The sequence below is a fragment of the Narcine bancroftii genome, chromosome 2, assembly GCF_036971445.1.
Source record: "Narcine bancroftii isolate sNarBan1 chromosome 2, sNarBan1.hap1, whole genome shotgun sequence".
Lineage (NCBI taxonomy): Eukaryota > Metazoa > Chordata > Chondrichthyes > Torpediniformes > Narcinidae > Narcine > Narcine bancroftii.
The window spans coordinates 139,154,983-139,172,815 of NC_091470.1; the positions used below are offsets into that span (position 1 = coordinate 139,154,983).

The 17,833-nt window shown below is 53.6% G+C and overlaps 2 protein-coding genes across 6 annotated transcripts in view; both read right to left on the reverse strand.

Moving 5' to 3' along the window:
- Positions 1 to 563: 563 nt before the first annotated feature.
- On the reverse strand, positions 564 to 6,853 carry LOC138754233 (von Willebrand factor A domain-containing protein 1-like). 2 transcript variants are annotated; one of them, XM_069918169.1, is made up of 4 exons: positions 6,771 to 6,853; positions 4,638 to 4,908; positions 4,053 to 4,325; positions 564 to 3,243 (listed from the first exon to the last, which is right to left on the reverse strand). In XM_069918169.1, exons 2-4 carry the CDS (start codon positions 4,828 to 4,830, stop codon positions 3,080 to 3,082), a joined length of 630 nt encoding a protein of 209 aa, XP_069774270.1. In that variant the 5' UTR covers positions 4,831 to 4,908; positions 6,771 to 6,853; the 3' UTR covers positions 564 to 3,079. The 2 variants fall into 2 exon arrangements, with proteins under 2 accessions (XP_069774270.1, XP_069774269.1); XM_069918168.1 differs by lacking the exon at positions 6,771 to 6,853 and adding an exon at positions 5,112 to 5,154.
- The window catches only part of LOC138754232 (uncharacterized), a 52,625-nt gene continuing 39,959 nt past the window's right edge, over positions 5,168 to 17,833 (reverse strand). For all 4 annotated transcript variants that reach the window (XM_069918167.1, XM_069918166.1, XM_069918164.1 and 1 more), the window contains one exon: positions 5,168 to 5,977. In XM_069918167.1, coding sequence (XP_069774268.1) covers positions 5,413 to 5,977 — 565 coding nt within the window. In that variant the 3' untranslated portion in view covers positions 5,168 to 5,412. The remainder of the gene's footprint in view (positions 5,978 to 17,833) is intronic.

Sequence of the window (17,833 nt, forward strand, 5' to 3'; positions counted from 1 at the left end):
TGGTTGTGGATGGTGTAGAAAGTTGTTGTAGGTTGCAATGGGATACGGACAGGGCAGCGAGTAGGGAGAGGGGTTGTGGATAGTGTAGAAGGTTGTAGGTTACAACAGGATTCAGACAGGACGGGGAGTGGGGTTGTGGATGGTGTAGAGGTTACAACAGGACAGACAGGATGGGGAGGGCAGGGAGAAATGGCAAATGGAGGTCAATCTGGATACTGCCTCATGGTTCTATTCGAGCCCAGTGCAGGTCCTTTGGCCCTCGATGTTGTGCCGACCCATATATTCCTACCAAAATAGTACTAAACGCTCCCTACCCCATAACTCTCTATTTTCCTTCTATCCATGGGCCTGTGGACCCTCTTCCACACTTCAGAGAGAGAAGCACCCCCCCCCCCCCGGTTCTGCTCACTTGTCCCATCGTGAGATGCGTTCCCCATTCAATGAGGTCACGGACCGATCCGGTGAGGGGCTCATCTCCTCCGCCCTGCCTTTTCCCTTAACTTCCCCCCACCCCACGATTTGTGAATTAATCCAACCTTGTCTTAAATATATTCACCATGGTCGCCTTCTGCCTACCCACCCCCACTGCTTCAATGGGCAGTGAATACCGTCTGGAGATAGCAGTTCCATCCTAAATCTACTACCCTGAGCCCTGAGACCATGTCCCCTCGTTCTGGTCTCCCCCACCAACATATCCACCTCTGCTTTCTGTAATCTATAAGATTCTTCTAAATTCCAGCGAGGAGAGTACCATGCCACTCCATCTCTCTTCGTAGGTCACCCCCCTCATCTCTGGTGAACTTCACAACTGGAACTGACCTTGGAAGCATTGGCGAACGGGATTTAGATCTGACACCTGGAGTTGGCAGTGTGCCGATCATGGATCCAACATCTGGAGTTGGACTGGGATGGGTCTCTGTTGTCTGCACATCTGGAGCTAGTCTTAAATGGGTATCGATAGACCGAATAGCTGCAGAATGATTCCCTATGGATCCAGCATCTGTGAATTGATAGCTGTAGGTGCAAACATCTGGAGTTCGGGGTGGTCTAAGTATGGGACCGACATCTGGAATTGGATATGTTGTCATTGATCCAACATCTGGAGAAAGAGTCTCTGCCAATACAACATCTGGAGACTGGGTCACTGTAATTCAACGCCGAGGGAATGGGTAACCGCAGATCCCAACATCTGAGCTTGGTGGTGCTCTGACAGATACCACATCTGGAATTGGTCTTGGGGAGATATCTGTTGGCCGCACATCTGGAGCTAGTCTTGAATGGCTGTTGATAGACTTGACATCTGTAGAATGGGTCTCTGACAATGATATATCTGGACGATGAGTCACTGTCAATCCATCATCTGGAGTTAGTGGTGGTCTGGGTCTAGATTCAACACCTAGAATTAGTCTAGGATAGGTAACTGTTGACTGAACATCTGGAGCTAGCACTGAATGGGTATCTGTGGGCCAAATATCTGGAGAATGGGTGGCCATAGATGCAACCATCTGGAGAACAATTCTCTGTAAATTGAACAGCTGGAGTTGGCAGAGCTCTGAGGAGTCCAACTCCTGGAGAATGAGCCATTGTCGATTCAACATCTGGAGTTGGCGGTAGTCTGGGAGTGGATACAACATCTGGAATTGGACTTTGATGGGCATCTGTTAATCGCACCCCTGGAGCAGGTCTTGAATGGGTATCAACAGACCCAACATCTATCAATGTTGTCGATGGTGGTGACCTGAGTGTGAGTTCAACATCTGGAATTGGACTTGGATAGGTTTGTGTTGACCGAACATCTGGAGTAGTCTTGAGTGGGTATAGACAGACTCAACATCTGGAGAATGGGCCACTGTTGATCTGACATCTGGAGAATGGGCCACTATCGATCCGACATCTGGAGAATGGGCCACTGTCGATCTGACATCTGGAGAATGGACCACTGTCGATCCGACATCTGGAGAATGGACCACTGTCAATCCGACATCTGGAATATGGGCCACGGTCGATCCAACATCTGGAGAATGGGGCACTGTCAATCCGACATCTGCAGAATGGGGCACTGTCAATCTAACATCTGAGAATGGGCCATGGTTGATCTGACATCTGGAGAATGGACCACTGTCAATCCGATGCCTGGAGTATGGGCCACAGTCGATCCAACATCTGGAGAATAGGGCACTGTCGATCCGACATCTGAGAATGGACCACTGTCAATCCGACGTCTGGAGTATGAGCCACGGTCGATCCAACATCTGGAGAATGGGGCACTGTCGATCCAACATCTGGAGAATGGGGCACTGTCAATCTAATGTCTGGAGAATGGGCCATGGTTGATCTGACACCTGGAGAATGGACCACTGTCAATCCGACATCTGGAGTATGGGCCACGGTCGATCCGACATCTGGAGAATAGACCACTGTTGATTCGACATCTGGAGTTGGTGGTGATCTGGGAATGGATCCAACACCTGGAATTGGATAGGTATCTGTTGATTTCACATCTGGAGCAAGTCCTGAAAGGGCATCTGTAGACCTAACTGCTGGATAATGGGTCGGAGTGGATCCAACATCAGGAGAATGGAACACTGTATATCAACATCTGGAGTTGGTGATCTGGAGTGGATCCAACATCTGGAATTGGATAGATGCCTGATGACCACACATCTGGAGCAAGTCTTGAATGGGCATTGATAGACCCAACATCTGTAGAATGAGTAATTGTGGATCTAGCAGAATGGGACATGGTATATTCAACATCTGGAGTTGGTGGTGGTCTAGGCAGAGACCCAACATCTGGAATCAGACTGGGATAGGTATCCATTGACCGCACATCTGGAGCTAGTCCTGAATGGGTACTGGTTGGCCCAATATCTGGAGAATGAGTCAATGTGTAACCAACATCTGGAGTTAGTGGTGGTCTGGGTGTGGATACACATCTGGAATTGGATGAGAAAATGTATCTACTGACCACACATCTGGACCTACAGTTGAATGGGTGTTGATAGACCAAACATCTGGAGAATGGGTCACTGTCGATCCAACATTTGGAGAATGGGTCACAGCTGATCCCACATCTGGCTCAAGGGGACCTGACTTGAGAGGTACAGAGGTAGGAGGGTTGCATTGAGGAAGGTCGCAGGAGTTCCTGGAAGGAGGGGAGGAGTGAGGATCTCACTGACCCATTGGTGATTGGGGCAGAGGGAGGACTCGCAGTGTGGGCCACTGAGGTGGTGTTCCGTCCATCTGTTTGCAGTTGGTGGGAGATAGAAAGAGATGTCATTCCATGGGGATGCCAACGTATCTAAGCCCTGACACCCCTCCCTGCCTCTGTAATCCCCTCCGGTCCCCTACATCCATCTCTGTCTCTGTAACCCCCTCCGGTCTCCAACACCCCTTCCTGTCTCTGTAACTCCTTCTGGTCCTCTACACCCATCCCTGTCTCATTAACCCCCTCCAGTCCCCCGACACCCATTGCTGTCTCTGTAATCCCGTCCAGTCCCGACAACCATCGCCGTCTCTGTAAGTCCCCTCCGTCCACTACACCCCCTTCAGTTGTGACCAATGAAAACCTTCGAAACCGTTCACTGCCCCTCTCCCCATTCCCCGTCTTGTCCGTGTCCCATTGTAACCTACGAACACCTTCTACATCATGCACAACCCCTCTCCCCGTCCTGTCCGTATCCCGTTGTAACCTACGACAACCTTCTATACTGTCCACAACCCCTCTCCCACTCCCCGTCCTGTCCGTTTCCCGTTGTAACCTACGACAACCTTCTACACTGTCCATAGCCCTTCGCACCACTCCCTGTCCTGTCTGTATCCCGTTGTAACCTACAACATTCTACACCGTCCACAACAGCTCTCCCCAATTCCTGACCTGTCTGTATCCCGTTGTAACCTACAACATTCTACACCGTTCCACAACAGCTCTCCCCAATTCCTGACCTGTCTGTATCCCGTTGTAACCTACAACATTCTACACCGTCCACAACCGCTCTCCCCAATTCCTGACCTGTCTGTATCCCGTTGAATTGTTGCCCTTGATCTCCTACCTGGGAGGGTGGCACCATGAAGGGTATAAGACCGGCGCTGTCCCGTGGAACGTGCAGCAGACACGGTAATCAAGTACTGGGTTTGCGGGCGCAGGTCATCCAGGAAGATTGTTTCCCTCCGTCCTTCGACCTGCAGCGCCCGGATCGGCCCTCCAGACAGGGGTCCGTACACGATGGAGAAGCGGCCACCTTCGGGCTCTCCGGGAGACCACTCCAGGCCAAGGCGGTGGGAGGAGAGGGGTACGAGGGCGAAGGGAGGGGAGTTGGGGTCGGCTGAAGGGGAGGAGAGGGGGGGGAGGGGAGAAATCAATGGGGATGTCTAAAAAACATTTCCCCTCTCTCCCCCCACTTTCTCCCCCCTCTCCTTTCTCTCCCCCCCCTCTCTCCCCTCTTTCCTCCTTCTCCCACCACTGTCTCCCCTCCCTCTACCTCTCTCCTTTTTCCCCCTTCCTCTGCCCCCTCTCTCCCCTCGCTCTATCTCCCCTCCTTCTCTCCCCTCTCTCTACCCCCCATCTCCCCTCTCTCTACCCCCCATCTCCCTCCCTCTACCCCCATCTCCCCTCCCTCTCCCCCCTCCCTTGTTACCAGGCAATGTCCGTGCCGACGCTCGCAGTTCCCTGCTCTCCCTGCCCCGTACACGGAGCCTGAACCAGTAGTCCGTGTCAGGCCTCAGGCCTGTGAGCCGGTGTCCGCGGGCGTCCCAGGACAGGGTGGTCCATCGCTCCAGACTGGGTTCGCACACTGGGCCATAAGTCAGCTCGTGCTCTCGTCCGCCCATAAAGTAAGCTGTGGCCAGGTCAGGGCGATCCGTGGGCTGTCACTGTGGAGGCCATCAGGGTGGGGGGCATCAGGAGGCCTGTGGAAGGGAGGAGGGCAAAGTAAGGGGGAGGCGAGAGAGCAGGGGGGGAGAGAGAGGGAGGGAATGGGAGAGGGGGATAGGAGAGAAAGGGGGACGGAGGGAAAGAGAGGGGAGGGAGAGGGGGAGAGAGAGAGAGGGAGAGAGGTGGAGAGGGGAGGGAGAGAAAGGAGGAGGGGAGTTGGTGGGGTAGAGAGACTCACCTGCCAGGCGCTGACAGACCTGTGGGACGAGCCCGGGAGCCCTCAGCCTCGAAAGGAGAAGGTGTTGCTGGGCTGGAGGGGTGACCACTTCCTTCAGGCCGCCAATGCGGGAACCTGTGCTGACAGCCAGGACCAGGACCCCGGCCTCCCGTAGCGCCTGGGCCGCCTGCTTCAGCCCCCGGGCCGAGAACCCGTCCGTCAGCCACAGCAGGATGCGGCCTGCCTCAGGCCAACTCCCAGCCTTGGGCCTGACCCAGTTGTCGGCCCCACTCCCAGCTCTGGCCTGCCCCAGGCCTCGGGCTTATCCCTCTGCACCTGCCCCTGCCCTCAAGCCTAGCCGAAACCTTGGCCTTGACCATCTCTGCCTACCCCTTCCCTCAGGCTTAGACCCACCGGGCCTGCCTCCTCCCCAGGCCCTCAACCTAGTCCCCCTGGGCATTTCCACCTCGTTCTGGCCTACTCCAGGCTTTGGGCCTAGTCGTCTGGTTTTTTCCCTCATTCCTTCCCCTGGTTCTGGGCTAATAGCCTCGGGTCTTCCCCATTCATCTGACTCCGTCCTGCCCCAGGCCTGAGGCCTCGCCACGTAGGCCAGGGCCTGTTCTGTGTTGGCCTGCCCTCCGTCCTGCCGCAGCTTATCCAGTGCTCCCAGGACCCGCTCGGCTGAGGTGCCCAGGCCGAGGGGCAGCTCCAGACGGGGACGCTCGCCCACCTGCAGCATGCCCAGACGCACCCCATGTGGCCTGGGCCTCAGGCTCTTTGCCAGGCCCCGCAGAAGGCCCAGGGCCTGGCCGAACTCGCTGGGGGTCACGGTCCCGAGCCGTCGATGAGCAGCAAAATGTCGGCCCTCGTCTCTGGGTGGAGGCAGCCTGCAGTGGGGGTCGGGGGGGAGGGAAAGAGGAAAGGTAAGGCCTGGGGATAGGGGTGAGGCCAAACGATAGGGGGTGAGGCCCGACTAGAGGCGCAAGACCCTTCAAAAGGAGTGAGGCCTAGCGTCAGGTCTGAGGCCTGGAGACAGGAGTGAAGCCTAGGACAGGTGCGAGACCCCGCGACAGGGGTGAGGCCCGGTGTGAGGTCACAGGCCCTGGTGAGACGGTGGCTAGCCTCCCGAGAGACGCAGTCTCATCCCCCGACCCCGGGATAAATTCGATCCCCTCAGGCATGTTAAACATCTCGCCAGGAAGTCACCACAACATCTGTGATGCATCTTGACATGGTCGGATGGTGGGGGGGAGAGGGGGTGACAGAGGTGGAGGGGGGAGAGAGAGAGCGGACAGAGGGGGAGAAAGTGCCGGGGAGTGAGGGGGAAAGGGGGGAGAGAAGAGATGAAGAGGGAGAGAGAGCGGGGAGAGGGGGGATGGGGAGAGAATGGGAGAGAGGGGGAAAGGGAAGAGAGAGGGGATGAGAGGAAGGGGGGAAAGAGGGAGAGAGAGAGAGGGGGGACAGGAGAGAGAGAGAGGGGATGAGAGGGGGAGGGGAAAGAGAGGGTGAGAGCGGAGAAGAGAGAAGGGAGAGAGGTAGAAGGGAGAGAGGGGGGATGGAGAGGGGTGAGAGGGGAGAGGGGAGAGAGGGTGGAGAGAGAGGAGGGGGGAGAGGGGAGAGGGGAGAGAGAGTGGGGGGATGGGGGGGAGAGAGTGGGAGAGAGATGGGGTCATTCCCTACCTGGGCCCCCAGATGTGGAACTGACTGTAACCACCAGGCTGAGCGCAGAGAGCAGCAGACAACATGCTAGAGGCATCGTCGCTGCTCCCTCTCCCCTCCCTCCCTCCCTTCAGACATACTCTCTGCTCCTGATCACAGCCAGACCTATCACCCGTTCCAGCGAGCGGGTTCCAACATTCCAGGGAGGTCTCCCCGGGACCCTGTTAACTCTCTCACCATCTTCCACCCCCCCCCTCTCTCCCCCTTCTCCCTCTCTCCCCCCTCTGTCTCCCCCTCTCTCTCCCCCTCCACCTCTCCCCTCTCTCCCCCCCCCCTATCTCCATCTCTCCCCCCCCCCCTCCCTCACCCCGCCTCCTCATTTCCAATGTTCTGGGATATGTAGAACACAAAAATTTCCCATATTCCAAATGATGTAATTTTTCCTGAATTCCTGGCAGATGCTGGCACAGTCTCCCCGGGTGGGGACACAGAGTGAAGCCCTGTCCCATCACACACTCCCGGGGTGGACACAGAGTGAAGCCCTGTCCCCATCACACACTCCTGGGGTGGGACACAGAGCGAAGCCCCATCCCCTTCACACACTCCTGGGGTGGGACACAGAGCGAAGCCCGTCCCCGTCACACACACCCGGGGTGGGAACACAGAGTGAAGCCCCATCCCATCACATACTCCCGGGATGGGGACACAGAGTGAAGCCCCGTTCCGTCACACACTCCTGGGGTTAGAGATGTGAAAATGTGCTCAGCATGGACTCGAAGGGCTGAATTGGCCTGTTTCCTTGCAGAGATGGTGAAACAGTTGATGTAGTTGGTGTTTGGCTTGGGTACCCTCAATCTTGTTCAAGTTGATGGTCGGGTCTCTCTGGATTCTAGACGAGGCCCAGGTCCCACGTTGACGATCAGTGTGCATGAGAGTCCTGCGATTCTTCTCCCCCATGGGCATGGAAGGATTCCCCACTCACAGGCCGGGCAAAATGTCAATCTGTGCCCTACGTTAACAAATAAGGAATTGTGTTGAAACTGAACTGTGTCTCGTTGAGAGAGGGAGAAATCAATGAGGTGCCCAGGGAAGGTTCCATGAACCCGCCCCTGATTGGGTGAGGGGGAAGGGGTCGTCACTGTTCCTGAACCCGGTGGAGAGAATCTGGTGGCCCCCTCAAGACCTCTTTACTGAGGGCAGCAGCGAGAATAGAGCGTGGGGCAGGAGAGAGAGAGATCAGAGGGGAGATAGACAAATGGGGGGGGAGAGGGATAGAGGGGAGATAGAGATAAAAGGAGAGTGAGATAAAGGGATAGAGGTGTAGAGAGAGAGAAATGTGGAGAGGGGGAGAGAGAAAGGTTGAGTGAGATGGGGAAAGAGAGGGGCAGAGAGTTGAGAGAGGGGAAGAGAGAGAAATGGGAGTAGGTGGAGAAATAGAGAGAGAGGGAGAGATAGAGCGCTGAGAGAGATGGAGAGAGAGAGAGACATTTTAGAGGGCTTTAAACCCCGGGAGAGAGGAGGGTTGTTGGTGTTCCCGAACCAGGCCCACCCCTCTCGCACCCTCACACCCCTCCACCAGCCCAACAACATCTCTTCCTAGTGGCCAAGTCACCCCCTGAGTTTGGGGGGTGACGCAGACTCGTCCCCTCCTGTCCGCGGATTGTGGGCGACCGTGTCTCCCGAAGGGGAGGGAGGGGGGAGTGGGGGAGAGAGGGAACATCTCATTCCTACTGACCCTGTCCAATCTGTTCGGCGTTCCAGATGTCAAGACGAGATCCCCCTCTTGTTCTCCAGTGGAGAGTCCAGGAGCCGTTGAACGCTCCTCCAACATTCCTGGTGAATCTTCTCTGTGCTCTCTCCAACATCAGAATGTCACCTTCTCAGGCAAGACAGTTCTCCCAACACCTCCCAACACTTCCACAGTCCCCACACCTCCAAACACCTTCACCATCCCCAACCCCCCCCCCCAACACCTTCACCTTCCCCCAACACCTCCCACCTTTACCTTCCCCAACACCTCCCAATACCTTCACTGTCCCCACACCTCTTAACACATTCACCATCCCCAACACCTCCCAGCACCTTCACCGCCCCCCACACCTCCCAACACCTTTACCATCCCCCACTCCTCCCCCCACTCCCCATCCTGTCCATATCTTGTTTTAAACCTATGACAACCTTCCATACCGTCCATAACCCGTCTCCCAACCTTCCGTCCTGTCCATATCCTGTTATAACATTCTACACCGTCCACAACCCCTCTCCCCACTCCCCATCCAATACATATCCCGTTGAAACTTTCAACACGGTCCACAGCCCCTCGCCCCACTCTCTGTCCTGTCCGAATCCTGTTGTAACATTCTATACTATCCATAGCCCCTATCACCACTCCCCATCCTGTCCGTATCCTGTTGAAGCCTAAAACAACTTCTAGAAATTCAACAACCCTTCTCCCTTCTCTCCATCCTGTCCATATCCCTTTATAACCTACAACAATCTTCTACGCCATCCACAACACCTCTCCCTACTCCCTGTCCTGTCCATATCGCTGTAACCTACAACAAAATTATACACAGTCCACAAACCCATCTCCCACTCCCCATCCTGTCCGTATCCTATTGTAAACTCCAACAATGTTCTACATCATACAAAACTCCTCTCCCAACTCCCTGTCCTGACCATATTTCGATGTAACCAACGACAACCTTCTACACCATCCACAAGCCCACTTACTACTCCCCGTCCGGTCCATATCCCGTTGTAATCTACGAGAAACTTCTACACCGTCCAAAACCCATCTCCCCACTCCCCGTCTTGTCTGTATCCCGTTTTACCCTCTGACAACCTTATGCTCCATCCATAACCCCTCTCCCCACTACCCTTCCTGTTGATATCCCGTTGTCACCTTCTACACCGTCCACAACCCTTCTCCCCAGTCACCGTTCTGTCCGTATCCCGTTCTCACATATGACATCCTTCTACCCTATCCACAACCCTTCCCCAACTCTCCGATTTGTACAAATCCAATCGTAATACAATAAACTTCTATCCCGTCCGCAACCCCTCTCCCAACTCCCCGACCTTCACGTATCCTGAAGTAATGTTATACACTGTCCATGATACTTCTCCCCACTCCCGGTCCTGTCCGTATCACGTTGTAACATCGGAAAACCTTCGACAACTTCCACAACCCCTCTCCCCACACCCTGTCATGTCCAAATCTCATTGCAATATAATGACAACCTTCTACACTGTCCAGAACCCCTCTCCCCACTCCCCATCCGTATCACGTTGTAACATACAACAAAATTATACCCCATCCACAACTCCTCTGCCCACTCCCCATCCTGTAAGACACCCATTGTAACAAACAACAACCTTCCACTTTGTCCACAAACCCTCTCCCAACTCCCCGTCCTGACCGTATCACATTGTAATCTACGACAACCTGCTACACCATCCACAGCCCCTCTCACCACCACCTAGTCCTGTCCGTATCCTGTTATTACCTACGACAACCTTCTATACTGTCCACAACCACTCTCCCCACTCACCGTCCTGTCCATATCCCATTGTAAATAATGAAGAACTTCTACACCGTCGAGAAATCCTCTCCCCACTCCGCGTCTTGTCCATACTCCTTGTAACTTACGACAACATTATAAACCGTCCCCAAACCCTCTGTCCACTCACTGTCCTGTCCGAATTGGTTTGTAACCTTCTAGACTGTCCACATCCCCTCATTCCACTCCCTGTCTTGTCCATATCCCTTGTAACCTACGACAACATTATACACTGTCCCCAACCCCTCTGTTCACTCACTGTCCTGTCTGTATCCCATTGTAACCTTTTACACCTTCCACAAAACCTCTCCCCACTCCCCGTCCTGTCCATATCCCATTGTAATATACGACAACATTCTACCCTGTCCACAACCCCTGTCCCCGCTCTCCGTCCTGTACAAATCCCATTGTAACATACGACAAACTTCTACACTGTCCATAAACCCTCTACCCACTACCAATCCTGCCATATTCCGTTGTAACCTACGAGAACCTTCTACACCGTCCAAAACCCATCTCCCCACTCCCCATCTTGACTATATCCAGTTTTATCCTGCGACAACCTTCTACGCCATCCACAACCCCTCTCCCCACTCCCCGTCCTGTACGTATCCCGTTGTAACCTATGACAACATTCTACGCAATCCGTAACCCCTATCCCCACTCCCCATCAAGTCCGTATCCCGTTGTAACATATGATAACCTTCAACACCATAAACAAACCCTCTCCCCACTCCCCGTACTGTCCGTATCCCATTGTAACATACGACAACTTTATACACAGTCCACAACCCCTCTCCCCATTCCCCATCTTGTCCGTATCCTGCTGTAACTTCCGACAACATTCTAGAAATTCAACAACCCCTTTCCCTTCTCCCTGTCCTGTCCATATCCTGTTGCAACTTTCAAAACCGACCACAACCCCTCTTCCCACTCCCCTTCCTGTCCATAACCCGTTGTAATCTACGACAACTTTCTACACCATGCACAACAACCCTCCCCACTACCCATCCTGTCTGTACCCCATTGTAACCTACGACAACCTTTTACCCCGTTCACAACACCTCTCCCCAGTCCTTGTCCTGTCTGTATCCTGTTGTAACCTATGACAACTTTCTACACCATCCACAACCCCTCTCTCCACTCCCCGTACTCTCCATATCCCGATATAACCTACGACAAACTTTTACCCTGTCCACAATACCTCTCCCCAGTCCCCATCCTGTCCGTATCCCGTTGTAATCTACGAGAAACTTCTTCACCGTCCACAACACCTTTACCACTTCCCATCCTGTCCATATCCCGTTGTATCCTATGACAATCTTCTACACCGTCCACAACCCTCTCCCCACTCTCTATCCTCTCTGTGTCCTGTTGAAACATACGACACCTTCTACCCTGTCCACAAACCCTCTCCCCACTACCTGTCATGTACGGATCCAATGTTACATACGACAAACTTCTACTCCGTCCACACCCACTCTCCCCACTCCCCGTCCTGTCCATATCCGGTTGTAACTTTATACACCTTCCACAACCCTTCTCCCCATTCCCCATCCTGTCCGTATGCCGTTGTAACATATGACAACCTTTCAACCCATCCAAAACCCTTCTCCCCACTACCCGTCTTGTTCGTATCCTGTTGTAACCTATAACAACATTCTACACCTTCCACAATCCCTCTCCATTTTCCACGTCCTGTCTGTATCCTGTTGTAACTTAGGAAAACCTTCTACATTGGCCTCAACTCCTCTCCCCACTCCCCATCCTGTCCGTATCCCGTTGTATCCTACGACAACCTTTTACACTGACCACACCACCTATTCACACTCCCCTTCCTGTCCGTAACCCCTTGTAACCTACGACAACTTTCTATACCATGCACAACCACTCTCCCCACTACCCATCCTGTCTGTACCCCATTGTAACCTACGACAACCTTTTACCCTGTCCACAACACCTCTCCCCAATCCCTGTCCTGTCTGTATCCTGTTGTAACCTATGACAACTTTCTACACCATCCACAACCCCTCTCTCCACTCCCCGTACTCTCCATATCCCGATATAACCTACGAAAACCTTATACAACATCCAAAACACCTTTCCCCACTCCCCATCCTGTCTGTATCCTGTTGTATCCTACGACAACCTTTTACACTAACCACAATCCCTATTCCCACTCCCCTTCCTGTCCATAACCCCTTGTAACCTACGATAACATTTCTCCATTTTCTCCCCATTCCCCATCCTGTCCATATCCCGATGTAACAAACAACAACCTTCTAAAATTTCAACAAACCCCCTCTCTTCTCCCCGTCCTGACAATATCCCTTTCTAACCTACGTCAACCTTCTACATTGTCCACAACCCCTCTCCCCACTCCCCATCATGTCCAAATCCCGTTGTAACGTTCTACCCCATCCAGAGCCCCTCTCCCCACTCCCCGTCCTGTCCGTACCCTGTTGAAGCCTACAACCACTTTGTAGAAATTGAACAACCACTCTCCCCACTCCCCGACCTCTCATTATCCTGTTGAAACCTACGACAACCTTCTACACAGTCCACAATAGGTCTCCCCACTCCCTGTCCTGTACAAACCCAGTTGTAATATGACAACCTTCTTCCCCATCCACAACTGCTCTCCCCACTCCCTGTCCTGTCCATAACTCGTTGTAACCAACATCAACCTTCTACACCATCCACACCCCACTTCTTACTCCCCATCCTGTCAGTATCCCATTGTAATCTACGAGAACATTCTATGACGTCCAAAACCCCTCTCTCCCCACTCCCCATTTTGTTCGTATTCCGTTGTAACATACGACAACATTCTACACCATCCACACCCCCTCTCCCCTCTCCCCGTCCTGTCCATATCCTGTTGTAACCTACAACAACGTTATATACAGTCCACAACCCCACTCCCCTCTCCCCGTGTTGTCCATATCCCTTTGTAAATTATGAAAATCTTCTACACTGTCTACAATCCCTCTCCCCCCTCCCCGTCCTGTCCGTATCCCGTTGTTACGTACGACAACTTTCTACACCATGTACAACAACCCTCCCTACTTCCCATCCTGTCTGTACACCAGTGTAACCTATGACAACCTTTTACCCCATCCACAACACTTCTCCCTAGTCCCCGTCCTATCTGTATCCCGTTGAAACCTATTACAACTTCCTAAGCGCCTACAACTCCTCTCCCCACTCCCTCTACTGTCCGTATCACTTTGTAACCTACTACATCCTCATACAACGTCCAAAACAGCTCTCCCCACTCCCCATCCTGTCTATATCCCGATGTAACCTACGACAACATTCTAGATATTCAATAACCCCTCTCACTTCTCTCCGTCCTGTCTGTATCCCGTTGTAACCTACAACAACCTTCTACACCGACCACAACCCTTCTTCCCACTCCCCATTCTGTCCGTAACCCGTTGTAACCTACGACAACTTTCTTGAAATTCAACAACCCCTCACCCCACTCTCCGTCCTGTCCATATCCTGTTGTAACTTTTAAAACAGTCTACTGCCCTTCTCCCCACTCTCCAACTTGTCCAAATCCCATTGTAACATTCTACCCCATCCACAGCCCCTCTCCCCTCTCCTGTCCAGTCTGAATCCCTTTGAAACCTACAACAACCTTCTAGAAATTCAACATCTCCTCTCCATTCTCCCCGTCCTGTCCATATACCTTTGTAATCTACGACAACCTTCTACATCATCCACAACCCCTCCCACCACTCCCCGTCCTGTCCATATACCGTTGTAATCTATGACAACCTTCTATACCAGCTACAACCCATCTCTCCACTCCCCTTCCTGTCCGTATCCCATTGTAACCAATTTCAACCTTCTACCCCGTCCACAACCCCTCTTGCCACTCCCCATCGTGTCCATATCCCGATGTAACAAAGACAACCTTCTAGAATTTTAACAAACCCTCTCTCCTGTCCACATCCCTTTCTAACCTATTTCTTACGTTGTCCGCAACCCCTCTCCCCACTCCCCGTCCTGTCCATATCCTTTTGTAAACTACAACTATCTACACCATCCACAACACATCTCTCCACTCCTCGTCCTGTCCGTATCCCATTGTAACCTACAATAACCTTCTACACTGTCCATATACCCTCTCCCCATTCCCCATTCTGTCCGTATCACGTTGTAACTTTCTACACTGTCCACAACCCCTCTCCCCACTCCCCGTCCTGTCCATATTCTGAAGTAACCTATGTCAACCTTCTACACAGTCCAGAACCCCTCTTCCCACACCGCATCCTGTCCGTATCCTGTTGTAACCTACGATGACATTCTACACTGTCCACAACCCCTCTACCCAATGCCCAACCTGTCCGTATCCTGTTGTAACCTATGATAACATTCTACACTGTTCACAAACCCTCTACCCACTGCCCGTCCTGTTCATACTCCGTTGTAACCTACGACAACCTTCTACCTCGTCTACAACCCCTCTACCCACTGCCCGTCCTGTCCTTATTCTGTTGGAACCTACGACGACCTTATACTCCATACATAACCACTCTCCCCCATCCCTGTCCTCTCCGTATCCCATTGTAACCTACAACTATTTACACCATCCACAACCCCTCTCCCCACTCCCCGTTCTGTCTGCATCACGTTGTAACCTTCTACACCGTCCACAACCCCTTTCCCCACTCCCCGTCCTGTCAATATCCCGATATAACCTGGGACAACGTTCTATGCAGTCCACAACCCCTCTCCACACTCCCATCCTGTCCATACCCCGTTGTAACCTACGACAACCTTCTACACCATATACAACCCATCTACCCACTGCCCGTGCTGTCCGTATCCCGATGGAACCTACGACAACCTTATACTCCATATATAACCCCCTTCCCCCTCCCCATCCTCTCCGGATCCCATTGTAACCTACAACTATCTACAGCATCCACAACCCATCTCTGCACTCCTCCGTCCTGTCCGTATCCCATTGTAACCTATGTCAACCTTCTACACCATCCACAATCCCTCTCCCCACTCCCCGACCTGTTCGTATCCGTTGTAACCTACGACAACATTCAACACCATCCACAACCCATCTCCCCACTCCCATCCTGTCCATACCCCGTTGTAACCTACGACAACCTTTAACACTGTCCACAAACCCTCTCAATGGGAGAGAAAAGACTTTGAACGGTTTCCTTTCTGCACACGTGATTTATTGTGAACAGAGTCGATCTCCGGTTAAAATCAAATTCAGTGCGTCCCCGAATGCTCTGAGGGACCAGCTGCCCTCCCACCTTGCTCGGAGCAGGAAGGGCAACGGGGTGAGAGAGGGAGTGGGGAGAGAGAGGGAGTGATAGAGATAGGGGAGAGTGGACTCTTTTCTCACCAGCTCCTGATGGCAGAAATCGTCTCCGAGCCCTTGCGGGTCTGAGGTCTCTGCCCCACCCCACCCCCCCCACCTGGTCCCCTCATGGCTGACCTGCTGCGCCCCTTCCTTGGCCTCTGGCGGTCAGAGGGACGCTGAACCTCCTCTCACCCTGCGGCCCCGCCGTCCCCCTCCCCCTGGGGGTGAGGGAGGGTGAAGTTGGGACCCATCAGAGGGCGACTGGAAGACTTTCCACTCTCCGCTTGCAGATCCAATGGTGGGGTCGCCCGCACACGGCGTTGGCCCAGGCCCCCCGGCGCAGGGAGACGCAGTTCTTGAACGACTCCAGTTCGTAGTCAAAGTAGCTGTCGGGGTAGTCTCTGTCCCAGAACATGGGGGGGTGGGGGGGGATGGGGACAAGGTGAGTCTCTCCCCCCTCTCTCTCTCTCTCCCCCTCTCTTTTCCCCCTCTCCCCCACTCTCTCCCCATTCCCCCTTCTCCTCTCTCTCTCCTCGTCTCCCCTTCTCCTATCTCTCTCACCACCCCACTCTCTCCCCCTTTCTCCCCCTCTCCTATCTCTCTCCCCTCTGCCTCCCCTCTCACTCTCTCGTCCACTCTCTCCCTCTCTCCTATCTTCTCTTTCCCTCTCTCCATACTCCCCCGTTCTCTCCTTTTCCCATCACTCTCCCACCCTCCTTCTGTCTCTCAGCTCTACAAATCTCTGTTGAGACCCCCCAGAAGTTTTGTGTTTAGTTCTGGTCGCATCGTTATGGGAAGGATGAGGCAGCTACGGAGAGGGGGCAGAGGAGACTCACTAGTACGTTGCCCGGGATTGGAGAACGCGTCTCATGAGGGTAAAAGGACATTTTTTTCTGGAGCGTAGAAGGATGAGAGGAGACTTGAGGCAGAGGGTCTACAGAGACAGGGGTGGATGTCCAACCTGTTTCCCAGGTCAGACAGACCCTGGGGTGGGGGAGATCTCTGATAGGTGGGAGGAGAAGGGGGGAGACGGAGGAGGGTGGTGTGGAGAGGCGAGAGTGTCTCAGGTAGGAGATAGGACTTTGGTGGAAGGGATGGATGGGGGAGAGATGGAGTATGGAGAGACACACTGGGGATGGGGGGAGAGAGGTGAGAGAGCCCCATTTGTCTCCATCTTCCCTCCATTCTATCAGAGAAAGGACGGACATGGTGAACGGTTGGGCCCTGAGGAGGGCATTGGGTCAAAGGGGATCTGAGAAAATGCAAACATTGTTCCCCAAAAGTGGTGTCACAGGGGAACGGCATCGCGGAGAGAGCTTTTGGCATGTTGGCCTCATAAATCAGAGCATTGAGTCCAGGATGTTCTGGTGAAGTTGTACAAGTCGTCGGTGGGGTTGAATCTGGGGTGTGATGTGCAGTTTTGGTCACTGAAGATCCCAATCAGATCGAAAGAGGGCAGAGATTTACTGGGATGTTGATTAGATATCAGGGACTGAGTAACAGGGAAAGGTTACCTCCTGAAGATTTACTCGGACAATGGTGGGAGGAGATGGAGAGAGACCCCGTGGTGGAGGGGGAGATGGAGAGACCCCATGATGGAGAGGGAAGATGGAGAGAGACCCCACGGTGGAGGGGGAGATGAAAAGAGTCTCCACATTGGAGGGGGAGATGGACAGAGACCCACGGTGGAGGGAGAGATGGAGAAAGACCCCCGTAGTGGATAGGGAGATGGAGAAGGACCCCGCGGTGGAGGGGGAGATGGAAAAAGTCCCCACGGTGTTGGAGAGAACCCGCAGTGGAGGGGGATTTGGAGAGACACCCCCATGGTGGAGGGGGAGATGAAGAGAGACCCCCACGGTGGAGGGGGAGATGGAGAAAGACACCCACAGTAGAGGGAAGATATGGAGAGACCCCACGGTGGAGGAGGAGATGGACAGAGATCCCATGATGGAGGGAGAGATGGAGAGAGACCCCATGGTGGAGGGGGAGATGGAGAGAGTCCCCACGGTGGAGGGGGAGATGGAGAAATACCCCGCAGTGGAGGGGGGAGATGGATAGAGACCCCATTGAGGACGGTGAGATGGAGAGAGACCTCATGGAGGAGGGGAAGGGGATGGGAGGAGATAGACAGACCCTGGGGTGGGGGAAGGGTGACCTTTTTGAGATAAGGGAGGGGTGGG

Excerpts from the sequence above, each read along its gene's own strand:
- LOC138754233 (XM_069918169.1), bottom strand. The coding sequence starts at position 4,830 with ATGGGCGGACGAGAGCACGAGCTGACTTATGGCCCAGTGTGCGAACCC. Across the intron at positions 4,326-4,637 it reads GTCGGCACGGACATTGCCTG|CCGACCCCAACTCCCCTCCC; the intron begins GTAACAAGGGAG and ends CCTCCCCTTCAG. Across the intron at positions 3,244-4,052 it reads TCATGGTGCCACCCTCCCAG|ATGGACGGAACACCACCTCA; the intron begins GTAGGAGATCAA and ends AACTGCAAACAG.